Consider the following 22,902-nt stretch of genomic DNA (forward strand, 5'->3'; position numbering starts at 1 on the left):
TCCTGGAAGGGTGAGGAGGTGGAGGCTGCTGGCCAAATGCTCTTCCTTAAGAATATCAAGATGTGGACCAAAAAGTATCCAGTTTTGTACATTCCATATAGATATGAATAGAAACCTTATGGATGTGCACTCCCTTTACAAGGTTGCCTTTCATAAGAGTTGCTGGTGAAAGAGGTGGAGAACTCTCTCTCGAATCTGCTTTGTTTGCACCCCATAAATAATGGGGTTCATCATTGGTGGGAAAAGCAGGTAGAAGTTGGCCAAGAGAATGTGTATATAGGCAGGAACATGGTGGCCAAACCTGTGTATGACTGATGAGAGAACCACAGGAGTGTAGAAAACCAAGATGGCGCTCACATGAGAGAGGCAGGTGCCAAAGGCTTTGTGCTGTTCCTCCTTCGTAGCCAGGCTCAAGACAGTTCCGAGAATCTTGACATAGGACAGTGCAATCAAGCCCAAGTCAAGGCCCACAATCAGGAGAGCAACAAAGATTCCGTAGATATTGTTGAACTGGGTGTTGGAACAGGCCAGCCTCACCACTGCCATGTGCTCACAGTAGCAGTGGGCAATAGTGAATGAGTGGCAATAGGACAGTCTCTGGAGCAGGAAGGGCAAGGGCAGCATCAGGGCAACTCCTCTCATCAAGGCCACCAGCCCAGCTTTGGCCACCAGCGAATGGGTCAGGATGCTGTGGTACCTCAGAGGGTGGCAAATTGCCACATAGCGGTCAAAGGACATGGCCAAGAGCACTGCAGACTCCATGATGGAGAATGAGTGGAGGAAAAACATCTGTACCAGGCAGCCAACCAACCCAATCTCCCCAGCGTTGAACCAGAAGATGCCCAGGGTTTTAGGCATGGTGGTGAGCGACAACACCAGATCAGTGGAGGACAGCATGGAGAGGAAGAAGAACATGGGCTGATGGAGACTCATGTTCGCCTTGATCACGTAGAGAAGGGTGCAGTTCCCCAGAAGGGAGATGACAAACATAGAGCAGAAAGGGATGGAGATCCAGTGGTGGACGTGTTCCAGGCCAGGTATTCCAGACAGGAAGAAAACCAAGGGCTCTAAGGGGGTGTGATTGAGCGCCGACCCATTAGGAGGTCTGCTGAAATGTTGCTTCATTTCAAGATCTTTTTTGAGTGGGCTTTTCTTGCAGAGATGCCACATGCCTGATGGGGGAACGAGCTCTCACTGAGTTGTGGGCTTGGGAGATCAGCCTCCCTTCTGGCATCAGGAGCAGAAATGCTGCCAGCAAAACAGAACATTAGCCTGGCATTCCTCTTAGCCCGCGGTCTATCTCTAGCTAATCAGCATCCTTCATGACTTAGTTTGTGCGGTCTATGCCACCAAGCAGAAACCAGAGGTAAGAATTCAGGATTTCCAGCACCCTGTTCCGTCACCCAGTCAGGCAGCGTAGTACTTTTCGCGTAGAAGGTTCAAACTCCAGGACTTTGGGAAACAAACAAGCAAAAATAATGAATTCTCAAAAACAAAACAAAACTGAGCAACCTTCTTCAGACCTGGATGGTTTATTCTTTTCTGACCTAGCTATTTGGCCAGTAACTCACATGGCCTGTTTGAACAAGTCACCGATAAACAACTGCCTTCCTAACTTCTTCAAACATTCTCAGACCATACGTTTTCCAACTTTGCAATCCTTGCTCCATCTGGATATTTGCTTTTTGAAACAAATTGCTTCAATAATAATAACAGTAATGACACGCTGGTATTCTGCTTCCTTCCGGAATTAGTAAATTTTATGTGTTCTACTACCCTGGAAGGTATTTTACCTCTTTTCCTGAACAGGCTAATAACGTGACTGCAGTTTTTGCTTACTGGTTAACCTCTGCTTGTTTCCTGCTTTTGAAAAAATCTGCAACCTGAAATGACTGCATGAGTGAACCGTTCAAAGCCTCTTTACATAGAGAGATAAGTTAGTTTTCGTCCATCGGTCTGCATAACCTGAAATCACGGCTGTCTTTAAAAGCCAATAAAAAATAACTCTAAATAACCTGCCTTCTATATGAGAGGGAGGGAGAAATATTTAGCTTGCATTTAAATTCAGACTTAAATTTCCCATATTTAACGAAGCTCAGCTGTATTCTGAAAGTCACGTGCCTCTGAATTATAGGGTGGGGTTCAGCAATCAAAATAACAACCCTTCTTAGAGACTGGTGTGTTTTTTTTTTGGTCCCTTCAAGTCATTGTTGACTCCTGGCAAGTGCCTGGGCAAGTCCCTGCAGTTTTCTTGGCCTCATTTTTTGGAAGTGGTTTGGCATTGCCTCCTTCCTAGGGCTGAGAGGGAGTGCCTGGCCCAAGGTCACCCTGCTGGCTTTGTACCTAAGGCAGGACTAGAACTCACCGTCTCCCGGTTTCTAGCCTGCTCCCTTCACCGCTACAGCAATCTGGCTCCCAATTCCTTGAGAAATATCTGTATACGTGTATGCATTTGTGAGTCTCTGTATGTGCGTAGAAATTTTTATTTAAAGTTTTGAACCTAAATCAATGCAAACATTTCAAAAGATGTGTGCATAAAGAGAGTTTTAAAGAAAACTTAAAAAAAAAGAAAGAAAACAAACACAGCCCCACCCCCGATCACGTACCTGCAGATAATGCTCCACTGCTTTCCTGAACGGGGCCCACCCTACACCTGGAAGGGCAGCACCCCTCTCAGCCCCATTACGAGGGCAGAAGAGGGCTCGGCCGTCCGGCCACCACCATCGAGGCCAGCTCAAGAACTGAAGGTGGCGGTCTAGGCATGCCCTGTTCACGCAGAAGGAGCCAGCTTCTTTGTTCCCCATGGAACTCAACCGGACTCCAGCCAAGGAGGAGATGCTGCCCCCTGCCAGAGGGGACCCCATTTGCTCCCCCGGATCTCTTGAGGGATTCTGGGATGTGCAGCAGGTCCCCTTGGCCCCTCCAGAGGGAACAGCATTTACCCAGCAGGAGCATACAGCGTTGATCAGGAGATGCTGCAAAGTGTGCTGACACTGAGGGTTGCGTAGTATTCCCAGACCTGAAAAAAGGCCCCCAAGCTTCTAACTTTGTCCTTGGTCATGGATAGACCTGGCGGGATCAAGGTTCAGAATCTCCAGGCTGTGATGATTGCAAAAGTACAGGGACTCTTGAAACGGTTAAAGGTAATTATGAAAGCGTTGTGCCATTTCCTGGCTTCCTTGTTTGGAAAATGTAGTTCCCACCTTACTTCCTTTCCATGATTGGACTACTGTAATGTGCTCAACATAGGGCTGCCCTTGAAGGTCACCCAGAGACTATAGCTAATACAAAATGCACTGGCTCACATGTTAGCTGGCCCAGCCCAGTATTGCTGAGTAACCCCAATATTGAGGGAGCTGCCTTGATTGTCAGATTGTTTCTGGGTGCCTGTAGTGTCAAAGGTACATCCGGAAGCCCCCTAAATTCCAAACTGGTCCTTTGGAGGAATGCAGCCCCTTCCAGAAGTAGAGAACAACACCCCCACCAACCCAGGCAGGGCAGGCCACTGCATATAAACAGAGAGCAAGGCGCGCTCCCTTCTCGCCCTGATGATGTGACCTAGTCAGGCAATGAAACATCAGCAAGCAAACCAGCAAGCTCAGAGAGCACCAAGGGCTCCACAGTTCAACCTGAGCTACGGAGATCCTCTTCTATGCATCCTCTCTCTCTCCCCCATCCAACGCCAGCTGCTCTTTCTGTGACTCCTCCTTCGCCAGGATCTCCTCATCCACTCTGCAACCTTCAGCCATTCTACATGAACGTAACGTTCCACAGGCACCACAGGCTGGAAGACAGTTGCGATGTGCATCTTCCCCAAAGCCCTGTCCCCTTCATTCCATGGATTTAACCATTTATGGGTAGGGGTTGTTAACACATTTTCTGCAAAATGGAGTCATGCAATGCACTCTTACGAGTCTTCTAGTCCTCCTAATCGCATTCATTCAGTGATAGCCGAATGGCTGAAATAGCAACCAACTTGGTTTAACTTGAAGAGCAAAGTGGCCTCCTTGATCTCCTTCTTCAGGCCAGGGGGAGGCATTACACCGCTGTTCAGGAGCATAAAAGGTGGCCTGTGAGGAGCGTAGGTTTAAATATCCCAAAAGAAATAAGCTTCGCTACAAGCCTCTTTGGATATAGGAAAGGTATTTTATTGAGATACAGTCCATTGTTCTGCAAAGTCACAAGTGAATCAAATTCCCTCGCCCCCCTCATCAAGTTCATTGAAGTTTCCCGCGTCCCTTTTGAAACTGAATGCTTGCAATGTTTCCTGGTTTTATGGCTCCGTTCCCAGGCTCTGCTCTTTGAGATGGTGCTACTTCGGATAAGGATCCGCCACAACAGTTCTTCTGTCTCTGCTCGTACTGTCTCCGTTGCTAAGCAACAATCAGTCCTCCCCCCTCCCACTTTTTCAACCCATGGCAGTGGAGAAATTCCAGAGGCTATTAACTATTGCTTCTGGGGTGATCCTCTGGCAGTCCCATGGAGAAAATGGCCAGGAACTGCAATGCAACCTGCCCAGAAACTACAACTGGTCCAGAATGCAGTGGTGTGTGCGGTTCTGGTGCACCACGTTTTGTCCATGTTACACCACTGCGACAGGACCTCCACTGGCTTCCAGGTTCTTTCCGGGAGAAATTCAAGGTGCTGGTTATCACCTTTAAAGCCCGAAATGGCATGAAACTGAAGCCCAGTAGATGCAAAGCCCTCCCTCCCTCCCTCCATGCCTAACCAGACCCTTCTGTTGCTTTGTGTTCGTCTTCTTCCACAGAGGTGCAGCCTCACCATTTTATAGGCTGAATAAAGTTTGTTGTCTTGCTCAAGGTCTGTGTGGCTTCTTGAGATCATTCTGAGCCTGGGGACACCCCTCCTCCATCACTGCACCTCAGCTGGTCCCACCCACCGCTCAGTATACGAAGGTGCTCTTTCTCGGGCCCAGGAAACCTGCCCAGCGGCACAGTCTTCCTCGACAGGGTGGCCTCCCTGACCCCCCACCCCCATGCCATGGCGGCAGACCAGCATCCTGGAAAGCGGCAGATTGGGGAAGGGTGAAGTTGCTCATTGATTGGGGGGGGGGATGGTGCTTAAAGAAGGCAGATGAAATTGCGTCACCTAAATGGAACAAGTCACATAGTTTGCATTCGGCTTACTCGTGCGATGCGCTTGATGTCACTGCGGCTCACAGCAGAAGCGTTTGGTGGGCAGCCAAAGAAACTGAATTGTCGCTTTTGTTAGGAACAGAGCAGCAGTTTTGGCCTTTGCCAAGGCATACATTAATTTGGCTCTGTGAGTCCAAACTCCTTGGTGGAGGGCAGACAGGCTGCCAAGTCACCCAGTCCTGGTTGGGTATGTTTGCAATGATTGCCTATCCTAATATACTCAGACTCACAAGCAGGAGCTTAATGATATCTGATTTATTAAAGAATAGCATGCAAATACAACGAAAGCTGAGAATGAGCAAAAGCGTGCCAAATACAAACTAAAAACCCTCAGTGCGAATGTAATCCCTCCCCTCGTCCAACTGTTTCAAATTCCCCACCCCAGGTGCTGGTAACGAGTCCTGCTGATCTCCTGGGAAGAAAACCTTGAACACAGCAGATAACCCAAACACATTCCATTCAACTGAATACAGATAACAAACCCAGCAGAAGGAGTCCACACAGCCCCTCCCAAACGCATCAGCAACTTGACATGCGAAACGTTACGATGTGCAATGCACATTGAAACGGTGAACATGACAATGTTCAGCAATAGCCGTTTTCCAGCTGGAATGAGGAGGCTGCTCCACCCCACGTTTCTTGGCTTCTTGTGGCTGAATGTGGGTCTTTGCCTGGTGAGCTTGGACCCCTCTAGTGCTGCCTTGACCCCTCTTAGAAAAGCTGCCTGGATTGCAACCCCCACCCCAATCCTGATCACTGTCTTATTGGTCAAAACACTTGTGTATCTCAGAGGGTTCTGGATGGCCACCAAGCGATCAAAGGCCATAGAGAGTAGAATACCAGACTCAATAATGGAGATAGTATGAATGAAGAACATCTGGACCAAGCAGGCATCAAAATGGATCACACGGTGGTTGACCCACAGGACGCTCAGCATGGTGGGCAAAGTGGCAATGGATAAGCCCAGGTCTGAGAGCGCCAGCATGGAAAGGAAGTAGTACATGGGGGTGTGGAGAGATTGGTCCGTCTTGAGGACAAAGAGGATGGTGCAGTTGCCTGTGATGGCCACGAGGTACATGCAGCAGATGGGGAGGGAAATTCAGGAGTGGTGTTTTTCTAGCCCAGGAAAGCCCGCCAGCAGGAAAACCGGGGAGCTGAATTCCGAGGGCTTTGCAGATGAAAACCAGCACTTGAATTGCACCAAGAAGCCCACTGCAGGCCAGAGCGGCCTGCAGAACAAGGGGCAACATGAGTGTATCCAGGTACATCAAAATTTGCTTCCTGGCTTCCCTGCACATTGCAGATGTCATGAGTGCCGTTGAGCTGAAGACATCAGCACAACGGCACACATGACAATAACGAGGAAGCAGAGGAAGGGACTCAAGATAAGCATAGCACGCACAACAACAGACACAGACCCTGGCCGGAGGATGCAGCCATCAGAACACAAAAGAGAAAGAAGAAAAGACAAAGACTAGGCGGATCGCGAGGCACACCCAAGCTGTTAGCAAAAGCGCAACGGAGATCGCCCAGCTGACAGCAATCACCGGCTGAAAGAGGAAACCGATGATGGGCGATCCCGGGGCACCAGCTGGGGCCTCGCAACCCTTCACCTACCGGCACGACAGCATGCAGGACAAAGGGGGGATGACGTAACCCAGGGTAAGGGGGCGCTGACCGGCGCGGGGTATTTAAACCCCGCACCGGCGCGCTCCCCTCACTCTCAGCTTTTTTCACAACTGACACTACGTATGAAATAAACCGGAACCTGCTCTTCTTTGAACCAGCGTCTGTGTTTTACTCTGCGGTAGGCAGTGCATGACATAAAGCTGAGAGTCACAAACTCAGCCTCGCCGAGCCCCACCGGACAACGAGCCGCGGGAGGAATAGACGGCGAGAAGACCACGAGCGATGAGGCCGACGCGTCGTGGCCAAGGCGGGCGAACCGCACGGCAAGAAGCGGAGGAGGACCGATCGAGGCCAGAGGCACCGCGGACCCCAGGAGCCACGGACACCCGCCCAGCCCACCCCGAGCCTCAGCTCCAACCCCAGAGGGAGACGGAGGCAGAGGTGACCTGGCCACGGGAGGGAGCAACATACCTCCCGAGACCAGTGGAGACCCCCCCGCCCCACATCGCACCCCAGCCACGGGCGTGGAGCGTCAGCCCAACTGCGGCAAGCACGGAGGAGGACGGAGAGGCAACCCAGCCGACGCACTCCCAAACGGAGGAAGCTGACCAGAGGACGGGAATGCCTGAACCCCACCAGCGGCTCAACCCTGTGGACACACCGATAGACCCGACCCCAGCTGCGGCGCGGATCCCGGACGGGGAAACTCAAGCCAAACTCGCGGCCATGGAGGCCCAGCTAAAGGACCTCAGGACCATGCTACAATCGCTGATGTCCCCTGCGCCGCCCAACGACGTTCCCGTGCAGGTCCACACCCCGAGCGGGTCGTCGCAGCCCCATGGGCCAAATGCGAATCAACAAGCGGCCCAAGCAGACGAAGCCGTGAGTCGGGAAGCGAGAGGAGGGGACTCACAGAACGCCCGGGCCCCAAAGGACTTCCCCATTTTCTTCGACGGGAACCCCGCGAAACTGTCGTTCTTCATTACGAACGCCAGGGAGTTCATGGGGCGGCACGGACACTACTTTAACTCCGAAGCGGACAAGATCGCAGCCGTAGTGATCAAACTACAAGACCGGGCGGCGGACTGGTACGTCCAAATGTACGAGTCCAACTCCCCCGCCCTCTCTGACTTCCATGCTTTCATCACCGAGATGAAGCGCTACTTTGAGGACCCACTAGCCAAAGAGAGGGCTAAAAGCACACTCCAAAGCCTCAAACAGGGCGCACGCACTGTCCCGGACTACGCCCTCGAATTTAAAGCCCTAGCAGGGAAGATCAACGACTGGTCTGAGACCACCCTGCTAGAAATGTTCAAAAGGGGGCTCAACCGTGAAGTACTTCAATGGGCTCTCTACCGGGACAATTCGGAGACTCTGCACGGCTGGATCCACCTCGCGGGGAGAGCAGAACACGCGCACCGCACCTTCCTAATGGCAACGACGGAAGACGAGACCAACACCTACCCAAAGGTACCAGCGCCACACGTGGGGACGGCTGGTCCCACATACCCAAGGAAGAAATTCACTCGCGGGCCCTGCGGGAGGTGTGGAAAAATGGGGCACAAAACGGCAGATTGCTTCTCCAACTGAACCCCAGCGAGCGCTCCTAAACCCGCACTGAAACCTAACCTCAAACCAACTAACCCGCCGCCACCCCCCCACCGCCGAATGACCGGAGCCACAGCGACACCGGACGAAGGCTGGGACGCTCACTGGGGGGGAGAGGACGCCGTAGACCCAGACCAGCCGGCGGGAAACGCTCCCCGCCTGCCTTAAAATGTGCCGCGAGGCAGGTGGTGGGACAGAGGTGCAAATCACTTTGACAGAGCGGCGAAAGCTCCGTAATAATGGCGGCAATCAAGCTCTCTGTGGGCAACGGAGCCACCATGGCCGCGGCACTAGTGGACTCGGGGTGCTCGAAAAACCTGATCCACCCCGACATAGTCTCCAAACTCGCCCTACGCTGCCTCCCCCTCCCCACGCTGCTGGCATTTCACCAGCTGGACGGCTCAACAGCGGGAGGGACACCAGCCACGATGCAGACCGAGCCGGTTACCCTACAAATGGGTACCCACACCGAACGAACATCGTTCGTGGTAACCCACATAGGACGGCCCATTGTAGTCTTGGGAATACCATGGCTCGCAACAAACAACCCGTGCATCGACTGGGAGACCCGCACCTTCCGATTCGACGACGGCGAGTACCGGGCGCCAGTTCCGGAGGGCAGGACCAACCCCACGGTGGGACGAGCAGAGGCGGCAACCCAGGACAACACAGCTACCCCAGAAGACCTACCGGAGCAATACGCTGACTTCTCAGAGGTCTTCGGAGAGGCGGAAGCTGATCAACTACCCCCCCACCGCAAGACGGACTGCAGGATTGACCTGCTGCCCGATGTCCCCTTACCTAGGCCAAAGATCTACTCAATGACCCCGAAGGAGATGGCAACCCTCTGGGAGTTCATCGACAAAAACCTAGAGAGGGGATTCATAGAGCCGGCATGCTCACCGGTCGGAGCGCCCGTCTTATTCCGAGAGAAAAAAGACGGCACCCTACGGCTCTGCACCGACTACCGGGGCCTCAATGCAGCTTCCCTATCCAATAAATACCCCTTACCCCTCGTGAAAGACATGCTCGCCCACCTGTCCACGGGCAGAATATTCTCCAAGCTGGACCTTCGCGAGGCGTACTACCGAATCTGAATCAGGGAGGGGGACGAATGGAAAACTGCGTTCAACTGCCCCCTAGGCGCCTTTCAGTACAAAGTGCTGCCATTCGGACTAGCAGGGGCCCCGGGGGTGTTCATGCAGCTCATCAATGAGGTTCTGCATGAGCACCTGTTCAAAGGGGTCCTGGTCTACATAGACAACGTCCTTATCTACTCCAAAATGCACGAGGAACACGTGACCCTAGTCAGACAAGTCCTCGACAAGCTCAAAAGGGCGAAACTCTATGCCAAACCCTCAAAGTGCGAATTCCATAAAGCATGCCTAGACTACCTGGGGTACCGAATCTCCGGAGAAGGCATAGAGATGGACCCCGCAAAAGTCGAGGTGGTGGTGAACTGGGAACGCCCCCGTAACAGGCGCCAACTCCAGAGCTTCCTCAGCTTCGCGAATTTTTACAGGTCATTCACACGGGGGTTCGCAGAGATAGCCCTCCCCCTAACAGACCTCCTCAAGACTAAAGGGGTGGGGGACACACGACGCGCCAAGAACCCGGGCACAGTACTAAATTGGACTCCCGCGTGCCAAACTGCATTCAACAGGCTGAAAGCGCTGTTCACCACGGAGCCAATCCTCACGCACCCGGACCCAGAACGGCCATTCGTGGTCCAAGCCGACGCCTCAGACTTCTCCCTGGGGGCCATCCTACTCCAAAAGGACCCCACAGGAGTCCTGAAACCATGCGCCTACCTGTCAAGGAAGTTCTCCGAGACAGAAAGGCGCTGGCACGTCTGGGAGAAGGAAGCCTTCGCGGTGAAATCGGCGTTGGAAACATGGAGGCACCTACTGGAAGGAGCCACTCAACCATTCGAGGTCTGGACAGACCACCGGAACCTCGAGGCCCTCCGAACGCCCAGACGCCTCAGCCCAAAACAGGTCAGATGGGCCCAATTCTTCAGCCGCTTCAACTTTCAGCTGAAGTTCATGCCGGGCAAAAAGAACTTCCTGGCTGACGCCCTCTCCCGACTGCCCCAAGACGAGGAGCCCGCCCCAGACATGATCGGGACGGTCCTATCCGCTTCCCAGCTGGGGATGGCGGTGACCACCTGGAGTGGCGCTTGGCGGCAGCCCAACCCCACGGCGCAACCGACGGTGGGGCAACCAGTGACCAGACGGCGCCAACCGCAGCTGCCAGGGGGGATACGCGCAATCCTCACCGCCACCCTCAAAACCGACCCTTGGCTCCTAGCAAACCCCGACAAGGTGACGATGGCACAGGACCTGGCATGGGGGGAAGGCAGAATATATGTCCCGGACTCGCAACGCCAGGAGATCTTGCGCAGATCCCACGACACCAAGCAAGCGGGACACTTCGGGTTCCTAAAGACCCTGCACCTAACACGACGCCAATTCTGGTGGCCCGCGCTGAGACGGGATGTGAAAGCCTATGTAGTGTCCTGCCCGACATGCGCCAGGGCCAAACAGGCACCAGGTAAGCCCCCGGGACTTTTACAAAAGGTGGCGGAGCCCTCCCGCCCATGGGAGGAAATCTCCATAGATTTCATAGTAGATCTCCCACCCAGCCAGAAGAAAATGGCCATTTGGGTGGTGAAAGACTACTTTTCGAAACAAGCCCACTTCATCCCCTGCTCATCGGTCCCGTCCGCCCAACAACTAGCCAAACTCTTCCTTATACACATGTACAGGTTACATGGATGTCCCGCACGTGTGGTGACTGACAGGGGCACACAATTCACTTCGAAATTCTGGCGGGCCTTCCTAAAGCTGACGGGGACCCAACAAGCCCTATCCACGGCCTGGCACCCCCAGATGGACGGAGCCACAGAGGTCCTCAATGCCACCCTAGAACAATTCATCCGCTCATACACAAACTACCACCAAGACGACTGGGTCGAACTGCTCCCGTTTGCAGAAGTCGCATATAATAACGCCGTCCACACGAGCATGGGGAAAACCCTGTTCGAAGTAGTCTCGGGGCGCGACTTCGTACCCATACCGGAGCTACCACAACCCCCTTGACCCCAAGTGGATGCTAGTGACTGGGGACGGAAGATTGCGGAATCGTGGCCAATAATCACGGCAGTGCTGAAGGAAGCACAGGCGGCCTACAAAGAGCAGGCCGACAAGCACCGGCGCCAGCAACCGACGTTCCAGGCAGGGGATATGGTCTACCTATCCACCAAATTCCTGAAGTCACCTCAACCCTCGAAAAAACTGGGGCCTAAGTATATTGGGCCGCTTCGAGTAACCCAGATAGTGAACCCGGTGGCAATACGCCTGGACCTGCCGCACAATCTACAGAGACTCCACCCGGTATTTCACACCAGCCTCCTGAAACCTGCAACCACCTCTCAATGGCACCCGAGCACGCCACTGCCCTCCCCAGTGATGATCGACAGCCAACAAAATTTCGAAGTAAGAGACATACTCGACTCTCGCCGTCAACGGGGAACATTACACTACTTAGTAAGGTGGAAACACTTCCCCCACCCAGAATGGGTGGCGGCGCAACACGTCAAGGCGCCAGACCTGACCCGGGCATTCCACCGGACGTAACCCGACAAGCCAAAGGGGCGACAAGCCGAACCGGCCCCTGAACAACCTTTTCCCCGCGGGCCCCCCCCAACAGCCGCGCCCCCAGGGGAAAGGGCCCCCCAAGCCTGTGACTTGGGTAGACCTCCCCCCCCCGGGACTCACCCTCCCCCCACCCCGGGCCCACGAGGGAGTGACATTGGTCACCAGTGCATGCCTGGGGGCAACGCCCAGGATGCACACATAACAATGACGACGCACTTGAAAAAAGATAAGGGTCCTACCTGGAGCTGAACAGCACCCGACCAGCCACGCCTCTTTCCTCGACGAACTGAGCCAAACAAGCAGGGTGTGGCCAGAGCATGCGCATGCCCAGGGTGTGGTCGGGGCATGCGCACTGGGAACACACCCTAGATGGACACGAGGTAGAAGGCGGAACAAAGGGAGGGGCGAAAACACTCCGGCAGGAAATTTAAAAAAAAACAAAAAAAAAAAACAAAAAAAAAACATTTTGACAGCTCTCCTGGTGAAAAACCAGAAGGCCGGGGGGGGGGGCACTATTCGGACAGGGGGCAGTATGTCATGAGTGCCGTTGAGCTGAAGACATCAGCACAACGGCACACATGACAATGAGGAAGCAGAGGAAGGGACTCAAGATAAGCATAGCACGCACAACAACAGACACAGACCCTGGCCGGAGGATGCAGCCATCAGAACACAAAAGAGAAAGAAGAAAAGACAAAGACTAGGCGGATCGCGAGGCACACCCAAGCTGTTAGCAAAAGCGCAACGGAGATCGCCCAGCTGACAGCAATCACCGGCTGAAAGAGGAAACCGATGATGGGCGATCCCGGGGCACCAGCTGGGGCCTCGCAACCCTTCACCTACCGGCACGACAGCATGCAGGACAAAGGGGGGATGACGTAACCCAGGGTAAGGGGGCGCTGACCGGCGCGGGGTATTTAAACCCCGCACCGGCGCGCTCCCCTCACTCTCAGCTTTTTTTGCAACTGACACTACGTATGAAATAAACCGGAACCTGCTCTTCTTTGAACCAGCGTCTGTGTTTTACTCTGCGGTAGGCAGTGCATGACAGCAGAGTGCTGGACCCTTCCAACTGTGCGTGACATCTATGACTCTACAACTCTACTTTTCTGCCCATTCAAGGACTGGCATGAAGCACTTTGAGGTGGCTGTCAGCCTGTGCCTGCTTCTCCAACTGATCTGGATAAGCATGTTCTGCCAATCCAGCCAGTAAGTCATCTTTACTTATCAACAACCATCTTGTGCCATCTGACCTCGTGAAAACACATTCAGGGCTATCAACTGCCCCCTTCTCAGCTGGAAGAGATATTGCTGCTGGACACCAAAACTGATGACTCATCTCCCAGAAATCTTAGACCCAAGACATTGTGGCTGTGTTTACACAACCCCTTTAACTAGGCCAGCTAAAGGCTCAGTGGCTACACACACCACTTGCTTCGTTTGGCAGGTCGGCAATTCGACTGTTTTCTGCAAACCAGGCCCATTTGGTTAGTTCAATGTATTATGTAAACTAGGTCGGTTGTGTTGTGGAAATGCCTACAGAGGCATCAGAAGGCATGCCATCTTGACTCATCCCAAGTTGATTACCCCTTCTTCTGGCTGAGAAAGCATGCATCTTCCTGGGTGAAAGCTATCTGAAACAAATGGGCAACTGCAGAAATATAGACAAAAAACTGGAGGAAATAATGTTGCTGGCTCTACACTTGTAGCTTGAAAGGCCTACCTCTGCTTGGAAGCAATCTGGAAGCCTTTTTGTAGGCTTTTAGAGCATGTATCAGATTGACTGAATGACTCTAAGTGACCAGATAGATAGATAGGCATACAGACAAATTAGAACATTATTATAATAAACACTATAAAGCACACCTTCAGCAAAGGATCATTACCTTGTCGTGGTGCTGGAGCTTGAGGACCTCAGTGATGCCATGAGCTAAACCGTGAAGGGCCACCCAAGATGGGAAGGTCATGACAGAGAGGTCAGACTAAACGCGATCCCTGGGGAAGGTAATGGCAACCCACCCCAGTATTCTTGCCGTGAAAACTAAATGGATCAGTACAACCAGAGATATGTTGGTATACCATCGGAAGATGAGACCCCCAGGTCAGAAGATGGTCAAAATGCTACTGGGGAGGAACAGAGGATGAGTTCAACTAGCCCTAGATGTGATGACGCAGCTAACTCAAAGCCGAAAGGACGGCTAGCGACCGACGGTGCTGGTGGTGAACGGCGAATCCGATGTTCTAAGGATCAACACACCATTGGAACCTGGAATGTAAGATCTATGAGCCAGGGCAAATTGGATGTGGTTATTGGTGAGATGTCAAGATTAAAGATAGACATTTTGGGTGTCAGTGAACTGAAATGGACTGGAATGGGCCACTTCACATCAAATGACCACCAGATCTACTACTGTGGACAAGAGGACCACAGAAGAAATGGAGTAGCCTTCATAATTAATAGTAAAGTGGTTAAAACAGTGCTTGGATACAACCCAAAAAACGACAGAATGATCTCAATTCGAATTCAGGGCAAGCCATCTAACATCACAGTGATCGAAATATATGCCCCAACCACAAATGCTGAAGAAGCTGAAGTAGAGCAGTTCTATGAGGATCTGCAGCACCTACTGGACAACACGCCTAAAAGAGATGTTATTTTCATCACAGGAGACTGGAATGCTAAGGTGGGCAGTCAAATGACACCTGGAATTACAGGTAAGTATGGCCTGGGAGAACAAAACAAAGCAGGACATAGGCTGATAGAATTTTGCCAAGACAATTCACTCTGCATAACAAACACTCTCTTCCAACAACCTAAGAGACGGTTTTATACATGGACTTCACCAGATGGACAACACCAAAATCAGATTGACTACATCCTTTGCAGCCAAAGGTGGCGGGCATCTGTACAGTCGGTAAAAACAAGGCCTGGAGCTGACTGTAGTTCAGATCACGAACTTCTTCTTGCACAATTTAGGATCAGACTCAAGAGATTAGGGAAGACCCACAGATCAGCTAGATATGAGCTCACTAATATTCCTAAGGAATATGCAGTGGAGGTGAAGAATAGATTTAAGGGACTTGACTTAGTAGGTAGGGTCCCGGAAGAACTCTGGACAGAAGTTCGCAGCATTGTTCAGGAGGCGGCAACAAAATACATCCCAAAGAAAGAGAAAACCAAGAAGGCAAAATGGCTGTCTGCTGAGACACTAGAAGTAGCCCAAGAAAGAAGGAAAGCAAAAGGCAACAGTGATAGGGGGAGATATGCCCAATTAAATGCAAAATTCCAGAGGTTAGCCAGAAGAGATAAGGAATTATTTTTAAACAAGCAATACGCGGAAGTGGAAGAAGACAATAGAATAGGAAGGACAAGAGACCTCTTCCAGAAAATTAGAAACATTGGAGGTAAATTCCAGGCCAAAATGGGTATGATCAAAAACAAAGATGGCAAGGACCTAACAGAAGAAGAAGAGATCAAGAAAAGGTGGCAAGAATATACAGAAGACCTGTATAGGAAGGATAACAATATCGGGGATAGCTTTGACGGTGTGGTCAGTGAGCTAGAGCCAGGCATCCTGAAGAGTGAGGTTGAGTGGGCCTTAAGAAGCATTGCTAATAACAAGGCAGCAGGAGATGACGGCATCCCAGCTGAACTGTTCAAAATCTTGCAAGATGATGCTGTCAAGGTAATGCATGCTATATGCCAGCAAATTTGGAAAACACAAGAATGGCCATCAGATTGGAAAAAATCAACTTATATCCCCATACCAAAAAAGGGGAACACTAAAGAATGTTCAAACTATCGAACAGTGGCACTCATTTCACATGCCAGTAAGGTAATGCTCAAGATCCTGCAAGGTAGACTTCAGCAGTTCATGGAGCGAGAATTGCCAGATGTACAAGCTGGGTTTAGAAAAGGCAGAGGAACTAGAGACCAAATTGCCAATATCCGCTGGATAATGGAAAAAGCCAGGGAGTTTCAGAAAAACATCTATTTCTGTTTTATTGACTCTTCTAAAGCCTTTGACTGTGTGGACCATAACAAATTGTGGCAAGTTCTTAGTGGTATGGGGATACCAAGTCATCTTGTATGCCTCCTGAAGAATCTGTATAACGACCAAGTAGCAACAGTAAGGACAGACCACGGAACAATGGACTGGTTTAAGATTGGGAAAGGAGTACGGCAGGGCTGTATACTCTCACCCTACCTATTCAACTTGTATGCAGAACACATCATGCGACAAGCTGGCCTTGAGGAATCCAAGGCTGGAGTTAAAATCTCTGGAAGGAACTAACAATCTCAGATATGCAGATGATACCACTTTGATGGCTGAAAGCGAAGAGGAACTGAGGAGCCTTATGATGAAGGTGAAAGAAGAAACTGCAAAAGCTGGTTTGCAGCTAAACCTCAAAAAAACCAAGATTATGGCAACCAGCTTGATTGATAACTGGCAAATAGAGGGAGAAAATGTAGAAGCAGTGAAAGACTTTGTATTCCTAGGTGCAAAGATTACTGCAGATGCTGACTGCAGTCAGGAAATCAGAAGATGCTTAATCCTTGGGAGAAGAGCAATGACCAATCTCGATCAAATAGTTAAGAGCAGAGACATCACACTGACAACAAAGGCCCGCATAGTTAAAGCAATGGTGTTCCCTGTAGTAACATATGGCTGCGAGAGCTGGACCATAAGGAAGGCTGAGAGAAGGAAGATCAATGCTTTTGAACTGTGGTGTTGGAGGAAAATTCTGAGAGTGCCTTGGACTGCAAGAAGATCAAACCAGTCCATCCTCCAGGAAATAAAGCCAGACTGCTCACTTGAGGGAATGATATTAAAGGCAAAACTGAAATACTTTGGCCACATAATGAGAAGACAGGACACCCTGGAGAAGATGCTGATGCTAGGGAGTTGTTGTTGTTGTTTATTCGTTTAGTCGCTTCCGACTCTTCGTGACTTCATGGACCAGCCCACGCCAGAGCTTCCTGTCGGTCGTCAACACCCCCAGCTCCCCCAGGGACGAGTCCATCACCTCTAGAATACCATCCATCCATCTTGCCCTTGGTCGGCCCCTCTTCCTTTTGCCAAGGGCAAGATGGATGGATGATATTCTAGAGGTGACGGACTCGTCCCTGGGGGAGCTGGGAGTGTTGACGACCGACAGGAAGCTCTGGCGTGGGCTGGTCCATGAAGTCACGAAGAGTTGGAAGTGACTGAACGAATAAACAACAAATAAAGCACACAGTACTAACATTTGCTAAAATCACCCAGTTTGTTGTCTAGCAAATAGCCTGAAGGAATCCATATTTAAATTTTTCAAAGAGGTTTCCAACACACCCATTGCAATCCTGTTGGCTTTCTTGAAGTTTGCAGGAGCACATCCCTTGTACCAGCCCACAGGGAGGTGAATTCCCTTCTGCACTGCTGTTTGCCTGCATTAGTTACCAGATTTGTTGGTTTCAGTCACAGCACTCCCCCCTGCAATGCGCTGGAACTCCTGATCCCACAGGAGTCTGAGCCACAGTATTAAGGTACCCTCTTCCTCCCAGCCTGCGTGTGGCAGGTTTGCGGTGCATGTCTGCAGACCCCAGGCTGTGACCCAGGAATGAGCTCCAGGTGAGTATGATGTAGCGGTGCATCTGGAAAAAATGCGGAAGAGTCCCTCTTCTGCAAGAAACGCAGTACAGTATAGTTGTTGAACCTGGCACTAGAGGGGTGCAAAAGCTAAGGCCTGGAAGGCAATGCCAGTAATTGTTGGGGGACAGATGGGATCAGCCTGGGGGGCTCAGTCACACCAGGGGTATGGCCAGAAGCACTGGATGTGCTCAGCCCAAGGTGCCCCTACTCCTCCTAGCCACCTTCCTGGCACAGGGCTTGTCATGGACTGGGGGAGGATGGCTGCTCTATTCATCTTTGACTTAATTAAATTTAATTGAGATTGATTCTTAAAATAGAGTTTGTTAAGTACTGACAAAACAGCAGCTTTTGCCTGTGTTTCCAATTCTGGTGCTCTGGAAGTTCATTTGGATGGTTGTGGTGGTTTAGATTTGAGGGTTAAATCTGTCCAGAGATTCAGAAAGAGTTACTGTTGATCGCAAGAGTCTCTACCATGCTACAACTGTAGTGTGTACAACTGATAAGGTAGCTGTCAACTGTCTCAGGTGGAACCTGCGTCTGCAAAACCGCCGTGCCTTCCTCTCCCTTCCCTTCCCCACCCCAACTTAAACCCTGCATCAGTCTGGCCCCTCCGTGTATCTGACGATGTGACTTGCAGCCTGTGAAAGCTTCTGCCTTTTCATAAAACGGGCTAGTAGGAAAAGGGGCTCCCAGACTCCTCCTGGTTTGGGGCTGCCATAGCCTCGCGAGGCTTTCCTCCTACAGTGCTGATCACCCTGAAATGCTTGAAGGAAGGGGCACGATGGTCTGTCGTCCGAGGAGCGAGCCCAGTGCCCTTTTCCTGCAGGTTCTGAAACACCCAGGGAGGGTGGAGCGGATCCAGCCAGGGCAGTCCACCTCTGGAGAGGAGGAGGAAAGCCAGAAAAGGCTCCTTTGGTTTTCCTAACCTGTTTTCAGCTTTCCCAGCCTTTTGTCATGGTTGGACTCTGTCCATGTTGTTCTGGGCGATGGAAGCCCATCAGCTATTCCTAAACGGGACAAGGGTTAAAAGAGGTGGGAGCCCTACTTGGTCATCCATATTTTTCTTAGGCAGCAAAAGAAGGGGCAATAATTGGATGCCCCCCAAACTCACTGGACTGTGGGCCTCCCTGACTTTCTCCCCAGTGCACAGATCTCCTGGCTGTTGCAGGGCCCTGAAGGAGCACTGCCAGGCTTAGCTTCCATGGAGCAGCCACCAATCCTCCATACCTTTTCCTTCTATACCACACAAGTGTGCATGCACGCACGCACACACACACAATAACAACAACTTTCCACTGTACGCGTATGCTCCAGCTGTGCTCCTAGAAGGCATCAGCGTCTGCAGAGAAGACTGCAACCTTGGTTCTTGGTTAATAAACAGGACATACGAGCTTCTAAGCTGGATAAACCTCTTTGATCAATCCCTAAATGTGTGGTGGGGTCACCTCAGCTATCTACGGAGCCAGTCCATTTGGGAATGTGGGTGTGCACACGTGCGTGCACTGGAGTATAGATGGGAATGAGAGTCGTTCTAGCCGTTCCCACCCTGCCAGCTCCTTCGGGATTAGAGCGCCCTTCTCTTTCCGAGCTGGACACTCCAGCAACAGCAGCTTGCTTTGGCACCTGGCAATTTCGTGGTAGGAAGCCCAGAAAGTCTTCCCCAACAGCCAAGAGCAAAAGCTAATGTGCTTGAGGGCAGAGAATTTGGCCACCAGTAATTATCTATGTGAGAAGACTTAAAGCACCAGAGCAGATATACAATCACAAATTAAAGCAATATTTAAAACAAGGCACAGGACAGCATAAAGCATATAGAAGCCAGCCCCAAATTACTCAGTATAACAAGCCATGCAGAGTTTTTAAATAAAGTTTCCAAGGGCTCTGAACGATGGGGAAGAACGGGTTTGACGGCACTCCCCTGGAATGGAATTCTCCAGCTGCAAAGCTTCTGCAATTTCTCAAACGCAGCACTTTCTCTGACTGTCTCTACTGTTGTCTCTGTTGCAGGCAATGAAATGGTTGCCAAGGCCAGTTAGATGCCATGTCCTCTTCCAACCAGTCCAGAGATGCCTCCATTTTTTTCCTAATGGGGATTCCAGGCCTGGAGGGTGCTCACTTCTGGATTGGCTTCCCCTTCTGCTCCATGTATCTGGTTGCTTTGGTGGGGAACATCACCATCCTCTTTGTGGTCAGGAGGGAGCCCAGCCTTCACTTGCCCATGTATTATTTCCTTTGCATGTTAGCCATCCTTGACTTGGTGCTGTCCACCTCCACAGTGCCCAAGATCCTTGGCATCTTCTGGTTCCACTCCCACACAATTGGCTTCAAAGCCTGCATGACCCAGATGTTCTTCATTCATGGTTTCTCAGCTGTGGAGTCAGGCGTGCTGCTCGCCATGGCCTTTGACCGCTATGTGGCAATCTGTGCCCCTCTGCGCTACACCACCATCCTCACCAGTTCCGTCATTGCCAAGATTGGATGTGCAGCCTTCATGAGGGGCATTGGGTTCATGACCCCTCTGACCTGCATGGTTAGCCACCTCCCTTATTGTGGGCCCAACATCATTACACATTCCTACTGCGAGCACATGGCTGTGGTAAAGCTGGCCTGTGCAGATACGACACCCAACAACATCTATGGGATCACTGCCGCCACCTTTGTGGTGGGCTCAGATTCAGTCTTCATTGCAGTCTCCTATGTGCTCATTCTCAGGGCAGTCCGGGGGCTCTCTTCTAAGGAGGCCCAGCAGAAGTCCTTCGGCACATGTGGCTCCCACATCTGTGTCATCCTGATCTTCTACACGCCTGCCCTTTTCTCCTTTTACACACAGCGCTGGGGACACAATATCCCTGCACACATCCACATCTTCTTGGCTGACCTTTATCTCCTGGTGCCCCCCATGCTGAACCCCATCATCTACGGCATGAAAACCAAGCAACTCCGCCAGCAAGTGCTGAAGCCATTCTTTGCAGCCCACTCTGAGTCTTGATTCCAGTTGTTGGAAGCCAGCGGGTGAGAAGGACACCCACCTCGTAGGTGTTAGATGCTCACGTTTCTGCGTTAACATTCAGGTCATCTGCTGAAGGGGCCTTGAGGGGACTCCAAGCCTGGCCTGCATCTCAGCGTATTTGCTGGCCTTTCTCTTCCACCACCTGCCTTTCAGGTCTTTCCTCTCCTCAGAAAACATTGGAACTTCAGCTCTAACACAAAGCTCTGGCACTCGGCTACTAAAACTTCAACAAATCTAGAGGACACAACAATGCAGCAAGACTGAAGGATCCCCCGACAAAGATTTGCAGCCAATTAGGCTGCCCAAAGACAAGTGTAGGCGGTGTAACAGAGTAGAGAACCGGGCTGAGCTCTCAAATTGCATTGCTGTTGCCCTGGAAGCTTATGCAAAACTGGCATTAAGAACCCTCCGTCTTCTTAATGCTGATAGGCAACCTTGTCAGGGTCAGTCTTTCCCAAGGTGGTGCCCTCCGGATAAGTTGGCCATGCCAGCTGAGGATTTGGAGGGCTACGGCTCAGGATGTCTGGAAGGTGCCTGTTACAAGCCCAGGGAGGCAAAGCCAGGACATGGCTGAATCAGGCGCGGAGGTCCGGCGGAAGGGTTGATCCGCCGGTTGTCACCGCTTGGCTTCTCACGTTGTCCTCCGTGATCCTTCACTGTTAGGCTGCCTTTGTCTCCACTTTCCCGCAAGAAGACACCAAAGAAATGGGATGGAGGAGGCGGCGGCAGCCGGAGAAACCCTCTGGGCACTCTTGCCTCTAATAAACGCTGTTGGGGGCTCATGGCTTTGGAACAACACTGGACCCTGCGATCCAAAACCGAGGATCCCCCTCCTCCTGCACTCCCAGCGGCCCCTCGTGCCACCTCCCCTTCCAAGCCCCCGAGAGCGCCCGCCTCGCTGCCGGAGGCCCCGGTCCAAGTCCAGCAGCTGGGCAGAGGAGCCTCCCTCCTGCTGGAAAGAGGACCATCGGGGCCGGCTACAGGGCCAGGGGTCAGGGCACCCACCGCACCCGCTTGGTGGCTCCAGGCTCAGCTCCGGGGCAGTGGGGGGAAAGGGGGGAAGGGGTGCCTTGGTTCCCCTGCCTGCCCTTGGCCAGGGTGTGCACATGGGGGAACCAAGGCGGGCAGGAAGGGCCTCGGATTAGCAGCCCGGTGCTCGGCTTTTGTGCCCACCTCATGTGAGTCCTGCCAATACACTTTTCTGTCCAGATAATACAAAAGCCGCTCGACTGGTCCTCGCTCGGAACCTGGGTATTCCTTCATGGCCTTTGGCCAGCATTGTGTGACTCTGGAACATGGGCTAATTCAGTGACTCAGATAAGCAGGATGGGCCGATGTGGCCACACCGAGGGCCAGGCCATCACAGGGCGCATCGGGTTTTCTTTAGGGCGGGGCCTGGAACCAAACATGGTGTTTTAAAGCCATGATTGACAGTGGAGGGGGCTGGGCGACCACCACCACCCCGATTGTAGCTGACTTAAACAAAAGTAAAGTGTGAGCTGATAGGATGCTCCCAGCATAAACCTTTCCTTTCACGTGGTCCATAAAGCATCCTGTTTATGGATCCCAATGGCTGCATTCACATAACATCTTAGTCCTGAACGTGGTTTGGTTGGGCTCTGTGTACCCGGTTCTTGCAGTCTGCAAATGATGGTCTGTATCTTCACATGCCCTATCAAGCCACCAATTTGGCTCTTGTCAGTAAACCATGGTTCATGCAGCCATTCAAAAATAACAAACATGCAGCCAACCAGAGTTAGTTCGGAGTTAGCCTGAAGGGAAAAGCACCGAAATCCGCATCCCCTGGTTAGTTCTTGAGGTGCCCCAAGGTCCTTTAATTCATTCGTTAATATAACTTACAGGGCCAGCTATATTACAGATGATAATTCCGGGCAGCTCCCATCGACGTTCCATCGGAAGCAGAGTAAACCGCTCCCTTCTGGGCTGCTTCCCAGTTCTTCCCCATTTCAGCAGCCTAACTGGCGGGTGGGCGAGAACTTCCCTTGGTTTGGGGCAGGGGTGAGAAACCTCTGCCAGTGGCGAGAGCTCAGCCAGGGGGCCTGCACAGCTTGGGAGCAGGCCCCTCTGGAGAGGTCCCAATCCCCCCCCCCCACGAGCCTGGACGTGTGAAAAGGGGCTGCTCGGGGGCCGCTGTCCGGCTCTGCGTGACCCCGTGCCAGGAAAGGCCCCAGGGAGGACCCCAGGGG

The 22,902-nt window shown here is 51.9% G+C and overlaps 2 protein-coding genes across 2 annotated transcripts; one reads left to right on the plus strand and one right to left on the minus strand.

Moving 5' to 3' along the window:
* Nucleotides 1-150: 150 nt before the first annotated feature.
* Nucleotides 151-5,718, minus strand: LOC134499362 (olfactory receptor 52K1-like). The gene is made up of 2 exons (XM_063306056.1): nt 5,689-5,718; nt 151-1,065 (listed from the first exon to the last, which is right to left on the minus strand). Exons 1-2 carry the CDS (start codon nt 5,716-5,718, stop codon nt 151-153), a joined length of 945 nt encoding a protein of 314 aa, XP_063162126.1.
* A 14,008-nt stretch (nt 5,719-19,726) lies between these two features.
* LOC134498617 (olfactory receptor 52P1-like) lies at nt 19,727-20,674 on the plus strand. Its single transcript, XM_063304776.1, has one exon. The coding sequence runs from the start codon at nt 19,727-19,729 to the stop codon at nt 20,672-20,674; it is 948 nt and encodes a 315-aa protein (XP_063160846.1).
* The last annotated feature ends 2,228 nt before the right edge of the window (nt 20,675-22,902 follow it).

This window comes from Candoia aspera, chromosome 5 (genome assembly GCF_035149785.1).
Source record: "Candoia aspera isolate rCanAsp1 chromosome 5, rCanAsp1.hap2, whole genome shotgun sequence".
Lineage (NCBI taxonomy): Eukaryota > Metazoa > Chordata > Lepidosauria > Squamata > Boidae > Candoia > Candoia aspera.